The following is a 19352-nucleotide window of genomic DNA, read 5'->3' on the forward strand; positions in this document are numbered from 1 at the left end:
AGAACACCTTTATTTAACCAGGTAGGCCAGTTGAGAACACCTTTATTTAACCAGGTAGGCTAGTTGAGAACACCTTTATTTAACCAGGTAGGCCAGTTGAGAACACCTTTATTTAACCAGGTAGGCTAGTTGAGAACACCTTTATTTAACCAGGTAGGCCAGTTGAGAACACCTTTATTTAACCAGGTAGGCTAGTTGAGAACACCTTTATTTAACCAGGTAGGCTAGTTGAGAACACCTTTATTTAACCAGGTAGGCCAGTTGAGAACAAGTTCTCATTTACAATTGCGACCTGGTCAAGATAAAGCAAAGCAGTTTGACACATAACAACACAGAGTTACACATGGAGTAAAACAAACACACAGTCAATAATACAGTAGAAAAATAAGTCTATATACGATGTGAGCAAATGAGTTGAGATAAGGGGAGGTAAAGGCAAAAAAAGCCATGGTGGTGAAGTAAATACAATATAGCAAGTAAAACACTGGAATGGTAGATTTGCAGTGGAAGAATGTGCAAGGTAGAGAGAAATAATGGGGTGCAAAGGAGCAAAATAAATACAGTAGGGAAAGAGGTAGTTGTTTGGGCTAAATTATAGGTGGGCTATGTACAGGTGCAGTAATCTGTGAGCTGCTCTGACAGTTGGTGCTTAAAGATAGTGAGGGAGATAAGTGTTTCCAGTTTCAGAGATTTTTGTAGTTCGTTCCAGTCATTGGCAGCAGAGAACTGGAAGGAGAGGCGGCCAAAGGAAGAATTGTTTTTGGGAGTGACCAGAGAGCTATACCTGCTGGAGCGTGTGCTACAGGTGGGTGATGCTATGGTTACCAGCGAGCTGAGATAAGGGGGACTTTACCTAGCAGGGTCTTGTAGATGACCTGGAGCCAGTGGGTTTGGCGACGAGTACGGCGAGGGCCAGCCAATGAGAGCGTACAGGTCGCAGTGGTGGGTAGTATATGGGGCTTTGGTGACAAAAACGAATGGCACTGTGATAGACTGCATCCAATTTATCGAGTAGAGTGTTGGAGAATGTCTCCTTTTAAAGACGTTTCTTTAATGTTCCATGATGTTCTATCGCAGAAACGTTTTATTAGAGGGAGAGAGTCAACACAAACTAGTATTCAATGAACTGCTCAATGGCGCAGAGGAAATTGGACAGATTCATTGGTCAGTACATAAGTCACCTGTGTGCCGTTCAGAATGGCTCTTCAGGTCAAGAGACACACACACACACACACACACACACACACACACACACACACACACACACAGCAAATCACTTGAGTCCGTGTATAACATCCGTCTTTAATCCAAGGCAACCCATTTCAGTTAATAAACATATTGACCTGTAACCATGTACCAACAAGGCAACATTGGTGGTACTGTCTGCAAGCAATGTGTTCTGCTCATGTCTCTCTATAATGTTATTTATCACATCGATATCTTGTCAGTCCCCCCAAAAAAACAATGATAATATATTTTGTTGCTATTGCAATTTATATTGCACATTATAGCTCCTATGAGAATTGACTTATTCACATGCAAAGTAGATGAGGATACCTGAGCGTTAGTCTTAGTAAATAAACCATGAATGGAATATACATTAAGTTACAGCTTATGTTGAACATAACACCATGCTGATCGAGATAAATGGCTGCACGCTGTACAACAATTGCAAAATTTGTGGCGATTACACACTGAGCATCAAAAACTATAAGTCTTAAAACATGTCATATGGGCCTAGAGACCATCTCCTCAATCAACAGTCCACTGTCAGCACTATGACATTAACCCCTGAGACCATCTCCTCAATCAACAGTCCACTGTCAGCACTATGACATTAACCCCTGAGACCATCTCCTCAATCAACAGTCCACTGTCAGCACTATGACATTAACCCCTGAGACCATCTCCTCAATCAACAGTCCACTGTCAGCACTATGACATTAACCCCTGAGACCATCTCCTCAATCAACAGTCCACTGTCAGCACTATGACATTAACCCCTGAGACCATCTCCTCAATCAACAGTCCACTGTCAGCACTATGACATTAACCCCTGAGACCATCTCCTCAATCAACAGTCCACTGTCAGCACTATGACATTAACCCTGAGACCATCTCCTCAATCAACAGTCCACTGTCAGCACTATGACATTAACCCCTGAGACCATCTCCTCAATCAACAGTCCACAGTCAGCACTATGACATTAACCCCTGAGACCATCTCCTCAATCAACAGTCCACTGTCAGCACTATGACATTAACCCCTGAGACCATCTCCTCAATCAACAGTCCACTGTCAGCACTATGACATTAACCCCTGAGACCATCTCCTCAATCAACAGTCCACTGTCAGCACTATAACATTAACCCCTGAGACCATCTCCTCAATCAACAGTCCACTGTCAGCACTATGACATTAACCCCTGAGACCATCTCCTCAATCAACAGTCCACTGTCAGCACTATGACATTAACCCCTGAGACCATCTCCTCAATCAACAGTCCACAGTCAGCACTATGACATTAACCCCTGAGACCATCTCCTCAATCAACAGTCCACTGTCAGCACTATGACATTAACCCCTGAGACCATCTCCTCAATCAACAGTCCACTGTCAGCACTATGACATTAACCCCTGAGACCATCTCCTCAATCAACAGTCCACTGTCAGCACTATGACATTAACCCCTGAGACCATCTCCTCAATCAACAGTCCACTGTCAGCACTATGACATTAACCCCTGAGACCATCTCCTCAATCAACAGTCCACTGTCAGCACTATAACATTAACCCCTGAGACCATCTCCTCAATCAACAGTCCACTGTCAGCACTATGACATTAACCCCTGAGACCATCTCCTCAATCAACAGTCCACTGTCAGCACTATAACATTAACCCCTGAGACCATCTCCTCAATCAACAGTCCACTGTCAGCACTATGACATTAACCCTGAGACCATCTCCCTCAATCAACAGTCCACTGTCAGCACTATAACATTAACCCCTGAGACCATTTCAATCAACAGTCCACTGTCAGCACTATGACATTAACCCCTGAGACCATCTCCTCAATCAACAGTCCACTGTCAGCACTATGACATTAACCCCTGAGACCATTTCAATCAACAGTCCACTGTCAGCACTATGACATTAACCCCTGAGACCATTTCAATCAACAGTCCACTGTCAGCACTATGACATTAACCCCTGAGACCATCTCCTCAATCAACAGTCCACTGTCAGCACTATGACATTAACCCCTGAGACCATCTTCAATCAACAGTCCACTGTCAGCACTATGACATTAACCCCTGAGCATTTCCCTCTATTTCAGGTCAGTACCACTTGAAAATCAGTCCTGACTAACCCCTGAGACCAGGTGCTCCTCAACCTCAACAGTATGGCCACTGTCAGCACTATGACATTAACCCCTGAGACCATCTCCTCAATCAACAGTCCACTGTCAGCACTATATTTTCATTAACCCCTGAGACCATCTCCTCAATCAACAGTCCACTGTCAGCACTATGAATTAACCCCTGAGACCATCTCCTCAATCAACAGTCCACTGTCAAAATACTATAACATTAACCCCTGAGACCATTTTCAATCAATGACAGTCCACTGTCAAGACACTATGAAGGCATTAACCCTACATTGAGACCATTTCAACAACAGTCCACTGTCAGCACTATGACATTAACCCCTGAGACCATCTCTGTAATCAACAGTCCACTGTCAGTTCACTATGACATAGAATCCCTGAGACCATCTTTTCAATCAACAGTCCACTGTCAGCACTACTGACTTAACAGACCATTGGTCAATCAACAGTCCACTGTCAGCACTAAACATGAGTTTCCCCTTTGACCTTCACCTTATCCCATGAGCACCTCAATCAACAGTCCACTGTCAGCACTATGACATTAAACCAGAGACCATCTCCTCAATCAACAGTCCACTGTCAGCACTATGACATTAACCCTGAGACCATTTCAATCAAAACAGTCCACTGTCAGCACTATAAAAAAATTACAGCTCAGTCCTATTATATTATACTTACAGGGTAGCCAACTGAGACCATCAAACAGCGAATCGTCCAATCAACAGTCCACTGTCAAAGCACTATGACATTAACCCGCGAGACCATCTGGTTTAACGCAGCACATAGTGACCACTCAGCGCATCAACAGTCCACTGTCAGCACTATAACATTAACCCGCATGAGACCATGGTCCTCAATCAACAGTCCACTGTCAGCACTGGTTTATGACATTAACCCTGAGACCATCTCCCTCAATCACACAGTCCACTGTCAGCACTGGTTTATGACAGTTGGTTTAACGCCCTAAGAGTACCATTTCAATCAACAGTCCACTGGTCAGCACTATGACACACTGGTTTAACGAGCACATTAACACTGGTTTAACGCAGACATAGTGACATTTCAATCAACAGTCCACTGTCAGCACTATGACATTAACCCCGGAGACCCATCTCCTCAATCAACAGTCCACTGTCAGCACTATGACATTAACCCTGAGCATTTCCCCCTGCTATTTCAGGTCAGTACCACTGGTTTAATGCAGCACATAGTAACCAGGTGCTAACGGGTACAACCTCAGACTGATATGGCCTTATTTGGTTTAACCAGCGCATAGTAACAGGATGGAGACCAGACTGTGGAGCCACTGGTTTAGAGGCCCGAACACCTGGATTATAGGAAACTGACTCCCTGGTTTAACGCAGCACAAACAGACAACAACTGGTTTAATTTCGTGCATAGTAAATATTTTAACGCAGCACATTGAAGGGTTTAACGCACCATAGTGTTATTTCTTTGGCAGTTCATACTTGCACTGTCTTCAACAATCAACACTGGTTTAATATCGATATTAATGAATAACATATATGACATATATTTATATTTTTATTTTGCAGATGCAACTTATCGCCGCATTGTCCCAAAATAATAATAACACACATTTTGTAAGAATATTTTCCAGCGCAAATGACAAGGTTTAACGCAGGCATAGTAACACACTTGTTTAACGAGCACATAGTAACTGACCTGGTTTAACGAAGACACTTGTATCCACTGGTTTAAGGCATCCGAGTAACACACTGGTTTAAGCCTGACCGTATGGTACACAGAGGAGTTCTGGGGCAGTTCAACGCTGGTTTTAACGCCAGCGTTATAGTGACAGAAGAAGAACATAAGATACACTGGTATAAACGCAGTCAGTTAAAACTGGTTTACTGATGCCAGTTCACACTGTATTTAGACAGCACAGCTAACAGGTTTAACGCACCCATGTTTTTTATTTTTTTATAGTTTCCCCAGAAAACTGGTAATGGTAAGTGACTGGTTTTACGCATAGTGACAACTAACCAGCACTGTGACAGATGTCTTTCTGTCCTTCACAAACATGGTTTCCAGACCTTCACACTTGTTTAACCCATGATGCATTGGTTTAACCTGGACAGACCAGGTTGGCAGGCAAACACACTGGTTTAACGTTGAAAGTAAGAAACGCATAGTATATTGGTTTAGAACGCAGAAGAGACTTGCACCAGAGCACACTGGTTTAACTCAGTCCCATAGTAGTACACTGGTTTACAGGAGCGCATAGTAACAACTGGTATTAACGAGCAAAACATTGATGGAAGTGTAAAACACTGGTTTATAAAAACACTTTTAGCTCAGCGCATAATAATTATTATTATATTATACTGGTTTACAGGGTAGCCAACTGGTTAAAGCCTTCAAACAGCGAATCGTCCAGATTTAAAATGGGACACACTGGTTTAGAGATCTCTGCAAAGTCCAGCAGAAACACTGAAGTTTAACGCAGCGCATAGTGACACACTGGTTTAACGCAGCATAGCACACTGGTTTAGCAGCGCATAGTAACACACTGGTTTAACGCAGCACATAGTAACACACTGGTTTAACGCAGCGCATAGTAACACACTGGTTTAACGCAGCGCATAGTAACACACTGGTTTAACGCAGCACATAGTAACACACTGGTTTAACGCAGCGCATAGTAACACACTGGTTTAACGCAGCGCATAGTAACACACTGGTTTAACGCAGCGCATAGTGACACACTGGTTTAACGCAGCACATAGTGACACACTGGTTTAACGCAGCACATAGTGACACACTGGTTTAACGCAGCGCATAGTAACACACTGGTTTAACGCAGCACATAGTGACACACTGGTTTAACGCAGCACATAGTGACACACTGGTTTAATGTAGGTGACACACTGGTAATGTGAACGGTCTGGTTTTCCATACATTGTTGTAGCGCTGAATGCATCTTGAAGGTCTTCCACACGGCTCAGGGAACAGTTTGATAGGTCCAACCTGAGGGAAACGTAAATAGTGTGACTAATACATGTTGATGAGGGCACAGACAGTAAAACAAAACAAAATGACAGATACTGGCTACAAGACAAGTCATCAGTTGGTACATTTTCAAAATATATATATATTTTACCTTTATTTATACTGGTTTTTCTTCACTGAGAGAACATCTCTTTTCCAATAGTTGTTGGATGTTACTAAATGTTATTACACAAAGTATTTGTCCTCTATGAGCAATTCAGTAGGACCGCCAGATTATCAACTGCAAAAGGTTTACAAAACAAATGCTTTTCAAAGCACAGAATCTAATTCCTACCTGATGACGTAGTCCGCATCCCTGATGTCCTCTTTTCTCAGCAGGCAGCAGCGGCCATCAATCAAACCCGCAGACGCTTGGAACAGAACTGGCTCACGGCAGTGCCGTTCTGGACCGTCCCGTTGCAGAGATGGCACAGGCCCACCTGTTGTTGTTGTGGACAACAAATACACAACACGGAGCTATTCACAACGCTTTTATTAACAAGACTGTAGCCTAGCCTAGCAACAATAGCTTTCTACAACAAATGCTTCAGAAAAAAGCTATCTTACAGGCAACTATTGACCAATACTGTAGCTTCAAGCGACAAAATCAAATTGTATTTGTCACATACGCCAAATACAATGCAGTGCAATGCTTACTTACAAGCCCTTAACCAACAATGCAGTGCAATCTCAATGAGTGTGTTGCATGCAGGCCAGCAGAAGACTGTTACAATGTAACAACGCTGAGTGTTGCCAAGGAGCGTATCAGTTACAATGTAACAACGCTGAGTGTAACCAAGTAGCGTAGCAGTTACAATGTAACAACGCTGAGTGTAACCAAGTAGCGTAGCAGTTACAATGTAACAACGCAGTGTAGCCAAGTAGAGTAGCAGTTACAATGTAACAACGCAGTGTAGCCAAGTAGAGTAGCAGTTACAATGTAACAACGCAGTGTAGCCAAGTAGAGTAGCAGTTACAATGTAACAACGCTGAGTGTAAACAAGTAGCGTAGCAGTTACAATGTAACAACGCAGTGTAGCCAAGTAGAGTAGCAGTTACAATGTAACAACGCAGTGTAGCCAAGTAGAGTAGCAGTTACAATGTAACAACGCAGTGTAGCCAAGTAGAGTAGCAGTTACAATGTAACAACGCTGAGTGTAAACAAGTAGCGTAGCAGTTACAATGTAACAACGCAGTGTAGCGAAGTAGCGTAGCAGTTACAATGTAACAACGCAGTGTAGCCAAGTAGAGTAGCAGTTACAATGTAACAATGCAGTGTAGCCAAGTAGAGTAGCATTTACAATGTAACAACGCTGAGTGTAGCCAAGTAGAGTAGCAGCTACAATGTAACAACGCTGAGTGTAGCCAAGTAGAGTAGCAGCTACAATGTAACAACGCTGAGTGTAGCCAAGTAGAGTAGCAGTTACAATGTAACAACGCTGAGTGTAGCCAAGTAGAGTAGCAGCTACAATGTAACAACGCTGAGTGTAGCCAAGTAGAGTAGCAGTTACAATGTAACAACGCTGAGTGTAACCAAGTAGCGTAGCAGTTACAATGTAACAACGCTGAGTGTAGCCAAGTAGCGTAGCAGTTACAATGTAACAACGCTGAGTGTAGCAGCATAATTACAATGTAACACATCCGAGTGTATAAACAACGTAACAACTCTACTCTGAGTATAGAAGCAGTTACAATGTAACAACAACAACAACAACGAGTGTAGCCAAGTAGCGGAGCAGTTACAATGTAACAACACTGAGTGTAACCAAGTAGAGTAGCAGCTACAATGTAACAACAACAACAACAACGAGTGTAGCCAAGCATCAGCAGTAACAATTTAACGGATCTGATATGACACCGAACAGCATTGCCTACCTGTAACTCAGTCAGTTGATAACCACCAGAGAAACATAAATGAATGAACAACAAGACCACTGCTGCATTCTGCTGGCTGTGTCCAGCGGTCATTTTCGACGGCGCAAGTCACATGACCGGAACGTATAGGCATGTGACTGTAAGCGAGTGAATCCCGGCCGCGTCCCCGTTAGTACTCGTATCCTTGCCTCGTTTCCTTTTCACCCTTGATTAGTCCTCGATTTGAATAGATTTAAAAAAACACTATGGTAGAGTGATATAGTAAATGCCGTTCAGAAAGATCGTATATTTTTCCTTGTAGATCTATTACTCTTTCTGTTCACATTAATGATCATTAAGAGACAGAGAATATTAAAGGAAACCAGAAGTGTTTGAACGCAGACAGTGCATCGTGACCGTACAATTTGCGCAACATTTTTTGCATACCTAAAATGCAGCCTATAGATTGAAGATTTTGTATTTAACCTCTATCTAACTAGGCAAGTCATGACGGCCTGCCGGGGAACAGTGGGTTAACTGCCTTGTTCAGGGGCAGAACGAAAGATTGTTACCTTGTCAGCTCGGGAATTCAAAACAGTACTCCTTCGGTTACTGGCCCAAACGCTATTACCACGAGACTACCTGCAGCACCATGCATCTCAAAGAGAGAGCCTATTAGACTGTAGTAGTCTATTATAATATGATAATATGTTGTATTATTAATTGCCTACATTTATTTGTTGCCTGCCTTTCAATAAAAACAAATATGCACAGGTTTACATGGCCAAAATAACACATTTTGGAAATAAAACATAAACAATTTACACTTTTTATAATGCTGTTATTAAGAAAAACATTTCAATTGGTTTTGGAAGTTGTCTGGACTGCTCAAATGCACGGTCATCTGACCATCCCGACTCTCAGGAAAGCACCATCACAGAACAGGGGTCAGAATACAAGAGGAGATCATTTACCTAAGGATTGTTTTTGTTGCATGCTGTTAGTAAATATCACATATTTTATGTATGTGTGGCCTAAACCCCAAAATAAGTTAGTCTTTTTTTTTTACGTGAATTCATTTAAAAGTAGGAATACAATTGTTTTGCAATGTTTGAAATAAATGTGGTCCCCTCTCTCTCAGAAATGGTTTGGACCGGAGTACTGTTGCAACGCTTCTTAATGATCTACTTGATGCCCATTAGATACATTATTGCTGGACGGCTACAATGCATCCAGTTTTCGTGGATTAGTATCAAGTCTGTTTTCTCGAACCGCCTGCTCACCAAAGTAACCTATTTAGGAGAACTTCAAGACACAGAAAGCGTTACAAAAAAATATATAGGCTACAACACATCTGTGCTTGTTTTCTCTCTCTCGGTCGTTTGTACCATTTAGGGCAGTGACCGGGGGTTTGCAGGAGCAAACTGCGTCTTTTCATCCGAAAGTTCTAATGATTACGCAAGTGAAGGGAATTGTCGGCACGAATTGGACAACGGATTGCTGTAACAGGGCCAACGGTGACTTTTTCTTTTTACCTCTACACACAGAGTCGACGAATAAGTTGAATTGTACTGCCAACAATAAAGGTGGAATTACCTAAATCTGCAACATGGCTGCTAGTGGGAAAAGTTTAGAGTACTGACGTGGGAGAAGTTTTATACTAATCCAGTACAGTACAGCAGGAATTGTTGTATAAAGTAAATATTTTTCCCCCTTCGTCGCCTCGGTTTGAACAACGCACATAAACACTGGGTTGCCCGAGTAAGAGCGGAGGAGTACAAGACTACTTTCTTCTTCAAATGATTGTAGTCATCACCAAGCAATCGCGTCGACTTTATCTTCAAAACATTTTTCTTCTTCATCTTAAATAGTGCATCTCTCGCCCAGTGTGGCCATCTGAAATCTAAAATGCATTTCTCCATTCCCGAAACGGAGGTTCGTTCGGGAGAAAATGGATCAACTTACGTGGTGAGTTCCAGAACTGATTTCGTTTGTCTGTTTTACGACGTACAGTTATTTTACTGCAGATTCCTTAGAATGTGAAATCACAGGAGGTTGGTGGCACCTTAATTGGGGAGGACTGGCTCGTGGTAATGGCAGGAGCGGAATGGGTGGAATGGTTGCCCCAGGTCTACCCCATTCATACAGCTAAGCCAATTGATGATAGTGTCTTCTGACTGGGGCAGTTTTAAGTGCCGGATGCTTTCTCTAAACATTAGCATGTAACGTTAATGCTTGACATACTCCTTTTGGAAACGTAAGAAATTGATCTTTCATATCAGCAAGAAATCATTTTCAAAAAACCTAAAGGGGAAATTCCTACACACTTTTTTTTTATAGGGTTAGTGTTCCCACACGGCCATATGTCCATGCTACAGAGCTTGTTTACAGAAGACAGACTGCATACAGAGGCCACCACCTGTGCTATTAGCTATCTAGCATGCTCTGAAAACCTGTCAGTTAACTGGGGAGGTGTAGTTGGTAAACTGGAGGCTCACACAGCTTGTGGATCTGTGTAACACTGCTACATTAAATGTATGTGTATATATATATATATATATATATGTATGTATGTGTGTGTATGTATGTGTGTGTGTGTTTTGGTTGAAAGATTCTTTCTCACTGACATGAAAGATAAGAAATCAATGGTTATTGATGTTTTTTAAACGTTAAAACACAGCATTGGAATTGTAGTTTACATGGAGCCAAATGTAGGAGAATGGAATGGCTGAAAACCCTACTTATGGAGAATACAACACAGGTCTGAAGCCCACCAAGCGGCTGCCTGGGGTCTGAAGCCCACCAAGCTGCTGCCCTGAGGTCTGAAGCCCACCAAGCTGCTGCCCTGGGGTCTGAAGCCCACCAAGCAGCTGTCCCGGGGTCTGAAGCCCACCAAGCGGCTGCCCGGGGTCTGAAGCCCACCAAGCGGCTGTCCTGGGGTCTGAAGCCCACCAAGCGGCTGTCCCGGGGTCTGAAGCCCACCAAGCGGCTGCCCGGGGTCTGAAGCCCACCAAGCGGCTGTCCTGGGGTCTGAAGCCCACCAAGCGCTGTCCCGGGGTCTGAAGCCCACCAAGCGGCTGTCCCGGGGTCTGAAGCCCACCAAACGGCTGTCCCGGGGTCTGAAGCCCACCAAGCGCTGTCCCGGGTCTGAAGCCCACCAAGCTGCTGCCCGGGGTCTGAAGCCCACCAAGCGGCTGTCCCGGGGTCTGAAGCCCACCAAGCGGCTGTCCCGGGGTCTGAAGCCCCGCAAGCGGCTGTCCCGGGGTCTGAAGCCCACCAGCGGCTGCCCGGGGTCTGAAGCCCACCAAGCTGCTGCCCGGGGTCTGAAGCCCCACCAAGCGGCTGCCCTGGGGTCTGAAGCCCACCAAGCTGCTGCCCCGGGGTCTGAAGCCCACCAGCGGCTTCTGTCTTCTGTATGTTTCATAAACATTGCCTTGTGCCTTGAAATTAGCTCAAAGGCCGGCAGATGGCGATATTGTGTCCTCATCTTACCGTCCAAAGGCATTGTATTGCCGTTTGCATACAATCGTATCCCCCGTGGACCGGTTCGTACCCAAAACATTCTCCATTCAGGCTGCAGAGGTGTCGATTTTATGGGGAGAAGGTGGGGAAAATATGCCTACTTTATCAATGAAATCATTTCCCACAACCATGCTAGAGTGGATAATGCCTTGGAATGCTATTCCCAGATTTTGTGTATCGTGTTCAGCCAATCAGATTGCAGCAGTCTGCATGGCTGAAAGCAGAGCGCTACATCGGGAAGTAGCATTAGCCACTCTAGCATTTTGTTGGAAAATTGTGTTCCGTAAAGAAATTACTTAGACAAGGCTGAATTTTAAAAACAAACAATGTATCTATCAATCTATACTGTGTTTTTATTTTCAATTATATAAGTTATATATTGGAAAGACACAAATACAATTTACATTCATATTCTTTTATATGTATGTATGTACCTTTGCTCGACTTATTTTCTGCTGTGCCGTTGTTGGCTGATTGGAAGCCTTCCCCTTTGAAGTGAAGGGGAAAATTGATGGCATAAAGTAGCTTCAGCTTTTAACAATCAACGACCTGGCAACCCCATCACCTTTTTTTTAAACAATCAATGACCTGGCAACCCCATCACCTTTTTTTAACAATCAATCAACCCCATCACCTTATTTTTTTAACAATCCAGCGACCTGGCAACCCCATCACCTTTTTTTTTTTTTTAACAATCAACGACCTGGCAACCACATCACCTTTTTTTAACAATTTTTTTTTTTTAACAATCAACGACCTGGCAACCCCTGGCAACCCCATCACCTTTTTTTTTAACAATCAACGACCTGGCAACCCCATCACCTTTTTTTTTTTTTAAACAATCAACGACCTGGCAACCCCATCACCTTTTTTTTTTAACAATCAACGACCTGGCAACCCCATCACCTTTTTTTTTTTTTAACAATTTTTTTTATTTAACAATCAACGACCTGGCAACCCCATCACCTTTTTTTTCAACGACCTTTTTTTTAACAATCAATGGCAACCCCATCACCTTTTTTTTTTTAACAATCAACGACCTGGCAACCCCATCACCTTTTTTTTTTTTAAACAATCAACGACCTGGCAACCCCATCACCTTTTTTTTAACAATCAACGACCTGGCAACCCATCACCTTTTTTTTTAACAATCAACGACCTGGCAACCCCATCACCTTTTTTTTTTTTAACAATCAACGACCTGGCAACCCCATCACCTTTTTTTTTTTTAACAATCAACGACCTGGCAACCCCATCACCTTTTTTTTTAACAATCAACGACCTTTTTTTTTTTTTTTTTTTTTAACAATCAACGACCTGGCAACCCCATCACCTTTTTTTTTTTTAACAATCAACGACCTGGCAACCCCATCACCTTTTTTTTAACAATCAACGACCTGGCAACCCCATCACCTTTTTTTTTTAACAATTTTTTTTTTAACAATCAACGACCTGGTAACCCCATCACCTTTTTTTTTTTTTTAACAATCAACGACCTGGCAAGCCCATCTTTTTTTTTTTTTAACAATCAACGACCTGGCAACCCTATCACCTTTTTTTTTAACAATCACCTGGCAACCCTATCACCTTTTTTTTTTAACAATCAACGACCTGGCAACCCCATCACCTTTTTTAAACAATCAACGACCTGGCAACCCCATCACCTTTTTTTTAACAATCAACGACCTGGCAACCCCATCACCTTTTTTTTTAACAATCAACGACCTGGCAACCCCATCAGTTGATACTTCAGGTCTGTAATGAAATCCTCTGCCTGCAAGTGCTGGCTACAAACATGGACATTTCAGATATTTTTCCACTAGAGTATTCGCAGCATCTTTATTGCCGCTTAGCCACTGTCGGCTCCGAGGATAATCACCGGCAGGTAACTGGTTGCCCCAGCAGCCTGTGCTTGCTTGTAGTTTTCATATCCAGGTACTGGGCACCACACCATGAGTAACTTTACAGAAAAATGAAGTTATTCGCACGCAGCGTCATCTTGATATGTCTGTAACAGTTCAACATTCACCTTCTGCTACCATTTCTGTCAAGCCGTCGACACATACAGTTTGACACATACGTTTAGATAAATCCTAAATGTACGCACCGCCCACACAGAACGCACTGCGGCTGCCTCCCCGCAACGCAATTGCTGCAAGGCAAACGCAGCGTTTTCATTGGAAATTAATGTATTTCTGGTGTACCTAAATACAATGACTCTGTCGAGTATGATCGAAGCGTAAGAAAATGTTCCCCTCAAGGTTATCAGCAAAGTCGGTGCTAGTAGGAAAATACACGGTCACTGTCTCCGATGTAGCCTGAAGCAAAACGTCTGTCTGTTGACACCTGAGGGAACGGAGCAACACTGGAGTAAAGATTGATGACTTATAAAGGTCATTAAAGGTCTCCAGCTGCTGATGAGGCATGGACAGACCGGTTTCAACCATGAGTGAGTAGTGTAGCGGAGAGCGAGAGCAAAGTACCAAGGGGTAACACTAACTTTCGCTAAGGAAACGCACCAACTTACAGTTCTTACCAGCATCTCAAGGAAAGGAAGTCATCTTTTTATTTATTTTTATTTAAGAATGGGTACTTTTTCAACAACTGTGTTTTGAGTGGAGGGTGTAGAGAACAGCAGATGGTGGAAAATTCAGGCAGGGTTTTTTTGGGGGAGGGGGTAAAGGAGTCTGTCTTTGTCTTACTGTAACTGTTTCCTTGTAGAGGGCCTATCTGTAGTCTGACTACAGTGAGTTTTGTGTCCTGGGCTGAGTCCCCAATGTCCCTGAGTTTTGGGCTGTCCCCAATGTCCTGGGCTGAGTCCCCAATGTCCTGGGGCTGTCCTGGGCTGAGTCCCCAATGTCCTGGGCTGAGTCCCCAATGTCCTGGGGCTGAGTCCCCAATGTCCTGGGGCTGAGTCCCCAATGTCCTGGGGCTGAGTCCCCAATGTCCTGGGGCTGAGTCCCCAATGTCCTGGGGCTGAGTCCCCAATTGCACCCTATTCTCTTTTATAGTGCACTACCCTTGTTGACCAGGGCCCATAGGGCTCCAGATTTTTATACATGTAGTAACACTGTAGTGGTGCACTATAAAGGGGAAAAAGGTGCCATTGGGGACACATCTCAGTCCACTATACATTCAATGAACTATTGATGCACTTCCAAAACACATACTGTGCCACTTTTCTAGATTTTGAAAGTTTTAAATCTCGAACTTGATTAGCTGACATGTAAAACATTTTGTGACTGTATCAACAGTGGACGAATGAAACAAATACTAAAAATACATTTGTAAAATAAAATAAAAAAATGTTCCTTTTAATACTGAGGGATTGTCTGTGTACCTTGGAACCAGTGTCCGCACCACACATAACATAACACAGCACAGTACAGGGGCTTTAGGAAAACAAAGACTGCATTTTTAAATGCCGGAATTCCTTTGTGAGCAAAAACCATTCTTTCTTTTTGACAGTTGTCACTTCCTGTGGTTTTGGGACGGGCAACAGTTTCCTGTGTAGTTATATGGTCTCTACTGAACTATGGTTAAACTTTGGAAAGTTTTCAGACCCCTTCATTTTTTCACACATTTTGTTACGTTACAGCCTTAGTCTCAATTTATTAAATATATATATTTTTCCCCTAACAATCTACACCCATTATCCCATAATGACCAAGCCAAATCAGTTGATTTTTACATTTTTTAAATGTATAATAAAAAAAAAAAAACATAGGTATTTGGAGTGAATGTCCACCTGATGTTTCTACAACTTGATTGGAGTCCACCTGAGGTCAATTCAATTGATTGGACATTATTTGGAAAGGCACACACCTGTCTGTATAAGCTCCCACAGTTGACAGTGCAGGTCAGAGCAAAAACCAAGCAATGAGGTCGAAGGAATTGTCCGTATAGTGGCCAGACAGAAGCCACTCCTCAGTAAAAGGCACATGACAGCCCACTTGGAGTTTGCCAAAATGCACCTAAAGACTCTCAGACCATGAGAAACAAGATTCTCTGGTCTGATGAAACCAAGATTGAACTCTTTGGCCTGAAAACCAAGGGTACTGTCTGGAGGAAACCAGGCACCATCCCTACGGTGAAGCATGGTGGTGGCAGCATCATGCTGTGGGGATGTTTTTCAGCAGCAGGGACTGGGAGACTAGTCAGGATCGAGGGAAAGATGAACAGAGCAAACTACAGAGACATCCATGATGAAAACCTGCTCAGGCCCTCAGACTGGGGCAACGGTTCACCTTCTAACAGGACAACAACGCTAAGCGCACAGCCGAGACAACGCAGGTGTGGCTTCGGGACAAGTCTCTGAATGTCCTTCAAGCCAGAGCCCGAACTTGAACCTGATCGAACATCCCAGGAGACGCCTGAAAATATCTGTTCAGCGACGCTTCTCATCACCAGACAGAGCTTGAGAGTGAAGAAGAATGGGAGAAACCCTCCAAATACAGGTGTTCCTCGCTTGTAGTGCCAAGAAGACTCTGCCGTAGTCACTGCTAAAGGCGTTTCAAAAAAGTACAGAGTCAAGGGTCTGAATACCTATGTAAATGTGATAGTTTTTAAAATTTTTTAACTGAAATATCTAAACATCTTTTCACTTCGTCATTATGGGGTATTGTGTGTAGATTGAGGTGGGGGACGATGACGATGTAATACATTTTTAGAATAAAGCGTAACGTAGCTTGAAAACGTGGAAAAAGTCAAGGGGTCTGAATACTTTCCTGTATTTTCCCTGTATATCTATACTGAGCAGTGTGGAAAGGAGACTGTGTGTGTATATATATGTATATGTGTGTGTGTGTGTGTGTGTGTGTGTGTGTGTGTGTGTGTGTGTGTGTGTGTGTGTGTGTGTGTGTGTGTGTGTGTGTGTGTGTGTGTGTGTGGAAGGAGACTGTGTGTGTGAACTGTAATTGATAGTGTGTGTGTTTGTTTAGTTGATTTCAGATAGAAACATGTCTTTTAGAAAATGCTTTGATATCTGTTGGGTATACAATATAATATAATAATATATAATATAATAATATAATAATAATAATATAATAATATAATATAATAATATATACTTACTGTGAGGTTCCAGTGTGTTTTATGTAGATAACCCCCCCATGTGCCTTCTTCCTTTAGACATATATATCACATTCCAATGTGAATTACCTAGTAATATCCTATTTTTTTTTTTTTGAGCCAGGATATAGGCTAGTTCAGGAAAACACATTCTGAGAACGACTAGTTTCCATGCTTGTGACCTTGTTCCCGAAAAGCATAAAGTGAACTAACTGGGTGTGGACTTCAATGTGTTTGTTACTGGCCACAATAACCTCACATGTGTTGAATAACTTTTTGAAGACTGCAATTCCTATGAACCTCTAGTTCTGGACCTGTCTTGGTCCATATTGGTGGGGGTGGGGGGTGGGGGGTTGCTTAATGTCCAGACCTTCAATTTCATACTAAGGGGATTTACGCCATTAGAAATAATTAACACAGGATTTTGACACCCACCATTTCTGAAATGAATTAGAAACGTGACAAGAGAAACATTCCTGAAACATTTATTTGTTGAAAGATAATTTGAACTCTGAGAATTTTAAAGATAGCCAATATGGGTCCAATCAGTTATTTTACTTTTTAAACATTCAATAAATTATAGTACCCAACATCAGACTTGAACAAAATCTCTGGTTAACAATGATTTGAGGTTTCCACAAATAGTAAAAAAAAACACTGACAGACTCCCCCACCACACTCCATCAACCCCCAATGGCCAGTAAAGAGAATCAGTTCTCTGTTTGACAAGTAGTATGAAGCTGCGGCTTTGAGTATTGTTCATTCATACGATGTAATGTATTCACAGTGAATTTGGTAATAGGTCCCTCCCCCCTCCCCCTGTTCAGAGAAAATAGCCATAAAGTGGTGAGGAGGTGAAGTCTACCATATATACAGTGGGGCAAAAAAGTATTTAGTCAGCCACCAATTGTGCAAGTTCTCCCACTTAAAAAGGTGAGAGAGGCCCACTGATCTCATTTTCATCATAGGTACACTTCAACTATGACGGACAAAATGAAAAAAAAAAATCCAGAAAATCACATTGTAGGATTTTTAATTAATTGATTTGCAAATTATGGCTTGGTTTGAAGAAATCAACAGTGGGAGCAATTATTAGGAAATGGAAGACATACAAGACCACTGATAATCTCCCTCGATCTGGGGCTCCACGCAAGATCTCACCCCGTGGGGTCAAAATGATCACAAGAATGGTGAGCAAAAATTGGGAGAATGTTGGGAGATTGGGAGAATGTCATATGGTCAGATGAAACCAAAATATAACTTTTTGGTAAAAACTCAACTCGTTGTGTTTGGAGGACAAAGAATGCTGAGTTGCATCCAAAGAACACCATACCTACTGTGAAGCATGGGGTGGAAACATCCTGCTTTGGGGCTGTTTTTCTGCAAAGGGACCAGGACGACTGATCCGTGTAAAGGAAAGAATGAATGGGGCCATGTATCGTGAGATTTTGAGTGAAACCCTCCTTCCATCAGCAAGGGCATTGAAGATGAAACGTGGCTGGGTCTTTCAGCATGACAATGATCCCAAACACACCGCCCGGGCAATGAAGGAGTGGCTTCGTAAGAAGCATTTCAAGGTCCTGGAGTGGCCTAGCCATTCTCCAGATCTCAACCCCATAGAAAAATCTTTGGAGGGAGTTGAATGTCCGTGTTGCCCAGCAACAGCCCCAAAACATCACTGCTCTAGAGGAGATCTGCATGGAGGAATGGGTCAAAATACCAGCAACAGTGTGTGAAAACCTTGTGAAGACTTACAGAAAACGTTTGACCTCTGTCATTGCCAACAAAGGGTATATAAAAGTTTTGAGAAACTTTTGTTATTGACCAAATACTTATTTTACACCATAATTTGCAAATAAATTCATTCAAAATCCTACAATGTGATTTTCTGGATTTTTTTCCTCTCATTTTGTCTGACATAGTTGAAGTGTACCTATGAATAAAATTACAGGCCTCTCCTCTTTTTAAGTGGGAGAACTTGCACAATTGGTGTCTGACTAAATACTTTTTGCCCCACTGTATATATATATATACACACACAGAGATGCTTTCTAATAATTTGATTGAAAAACATAACTGCCATGCAATGGTCTATAATTGTATTATTTTATCAGGGTTATCACAACATTTTTAGTCATCAGTCCAATTTCTGCTTCAAATCGTTGGGTTTATGAGAATTGCACCATAAAGGTAGACCTCTCAGAGAGCTGCAACCTGTTGGGCTATTCAAGGAGAGTTGGGTTGAAGCAGCAGGTTGCTAAGAGCAATGAAAATCTTCATTGGCTAATTTTAGCATGCTATATAGCAGACGCCTATAGACTTTCAGTCAATGCGGTAATGCTAGTTAGCATTAGCTTGCTAAACCTGCATTGCAGACGAGGCACACAAATCCTATGCGCTAGTTCGTCTGACTCTTGTGAAGTAGATTAAAGTGCTTCGTTGCCTAAATCCTGAAGTATCCCCCTTTTTCTTTTAAAGTTTTTTTTTTTTTTTTTTTTTTTTTT

The 19352-nt window shown here is 42.5% G+C and overlaps 1 protein-coding gene and 1 long non-coding RNA gene across 4 annotated transcripts in view; one reads left to right on the plus strand and one right to left on the minus strand.

Moving 5' to 3' along the window:
• Nucleotides 1-1288: 1288 nt before the first annotated feature.
• Nucleotides 1289-3941, minus strand: LOC127931510 (uncharacterized). The gene is made up of 2 exons (XR_008141519.1): nucleotides 3899-3941; nucleotides 1289-2492 (listed from the first exon to the last, which is right to left on the minus strand). It is a non-coding gene; the product is annotated as an uncharacterized LOC127931510 (long non-coding RNA).
• Nucleotides 3942-9433: 5492 nt separating this feature from the next.
• The window catches only part of LOC118378899 (sorting nexin-17), a 118950-nt gene continuing 109031 nt past the window's right edge, over nucleotides 9434-19352 (plus strand). The window contains exons 1-2 of one of the 3 annotated variants that reach the window (XM_052524567.1): nucleotides 9435-9773; nucleotides 10128-10224. In XM_052524567.1, coding sequence (XP_052380527.1) covers nucleotides 10165-10224 — 60 coding nt within the window. In that variant the 5' untranslated portion in view covers nucleotides 9435-9773; nucleotides 10128-10164. Of the gene's footprint in view, nucleotides 10225-19352 lie in introns of all 3 variants that reach the window. The other 2 variants (XM_052524568.1, XM_052524566.1) reach the window with 2 other exon arrangements.

The sequence above is a fragment of the Oncorhynchus keta genome, chromosome 8 (genome assembly GCF_023373465.1).
Source record: "Oncorhynchus keta strain PuntledgeMale-10-30-2019 chromosome 8, Oket_V2, whole genome shotgun sequence".
Classification (NCBI taxonomy): domain Eukaryota; kingdom Metazoa; phylum Chordata; class Actinopteri; order Salmoniformes; family Salmonidae; genus Oncorhynchus; species Oncorhynchus keta.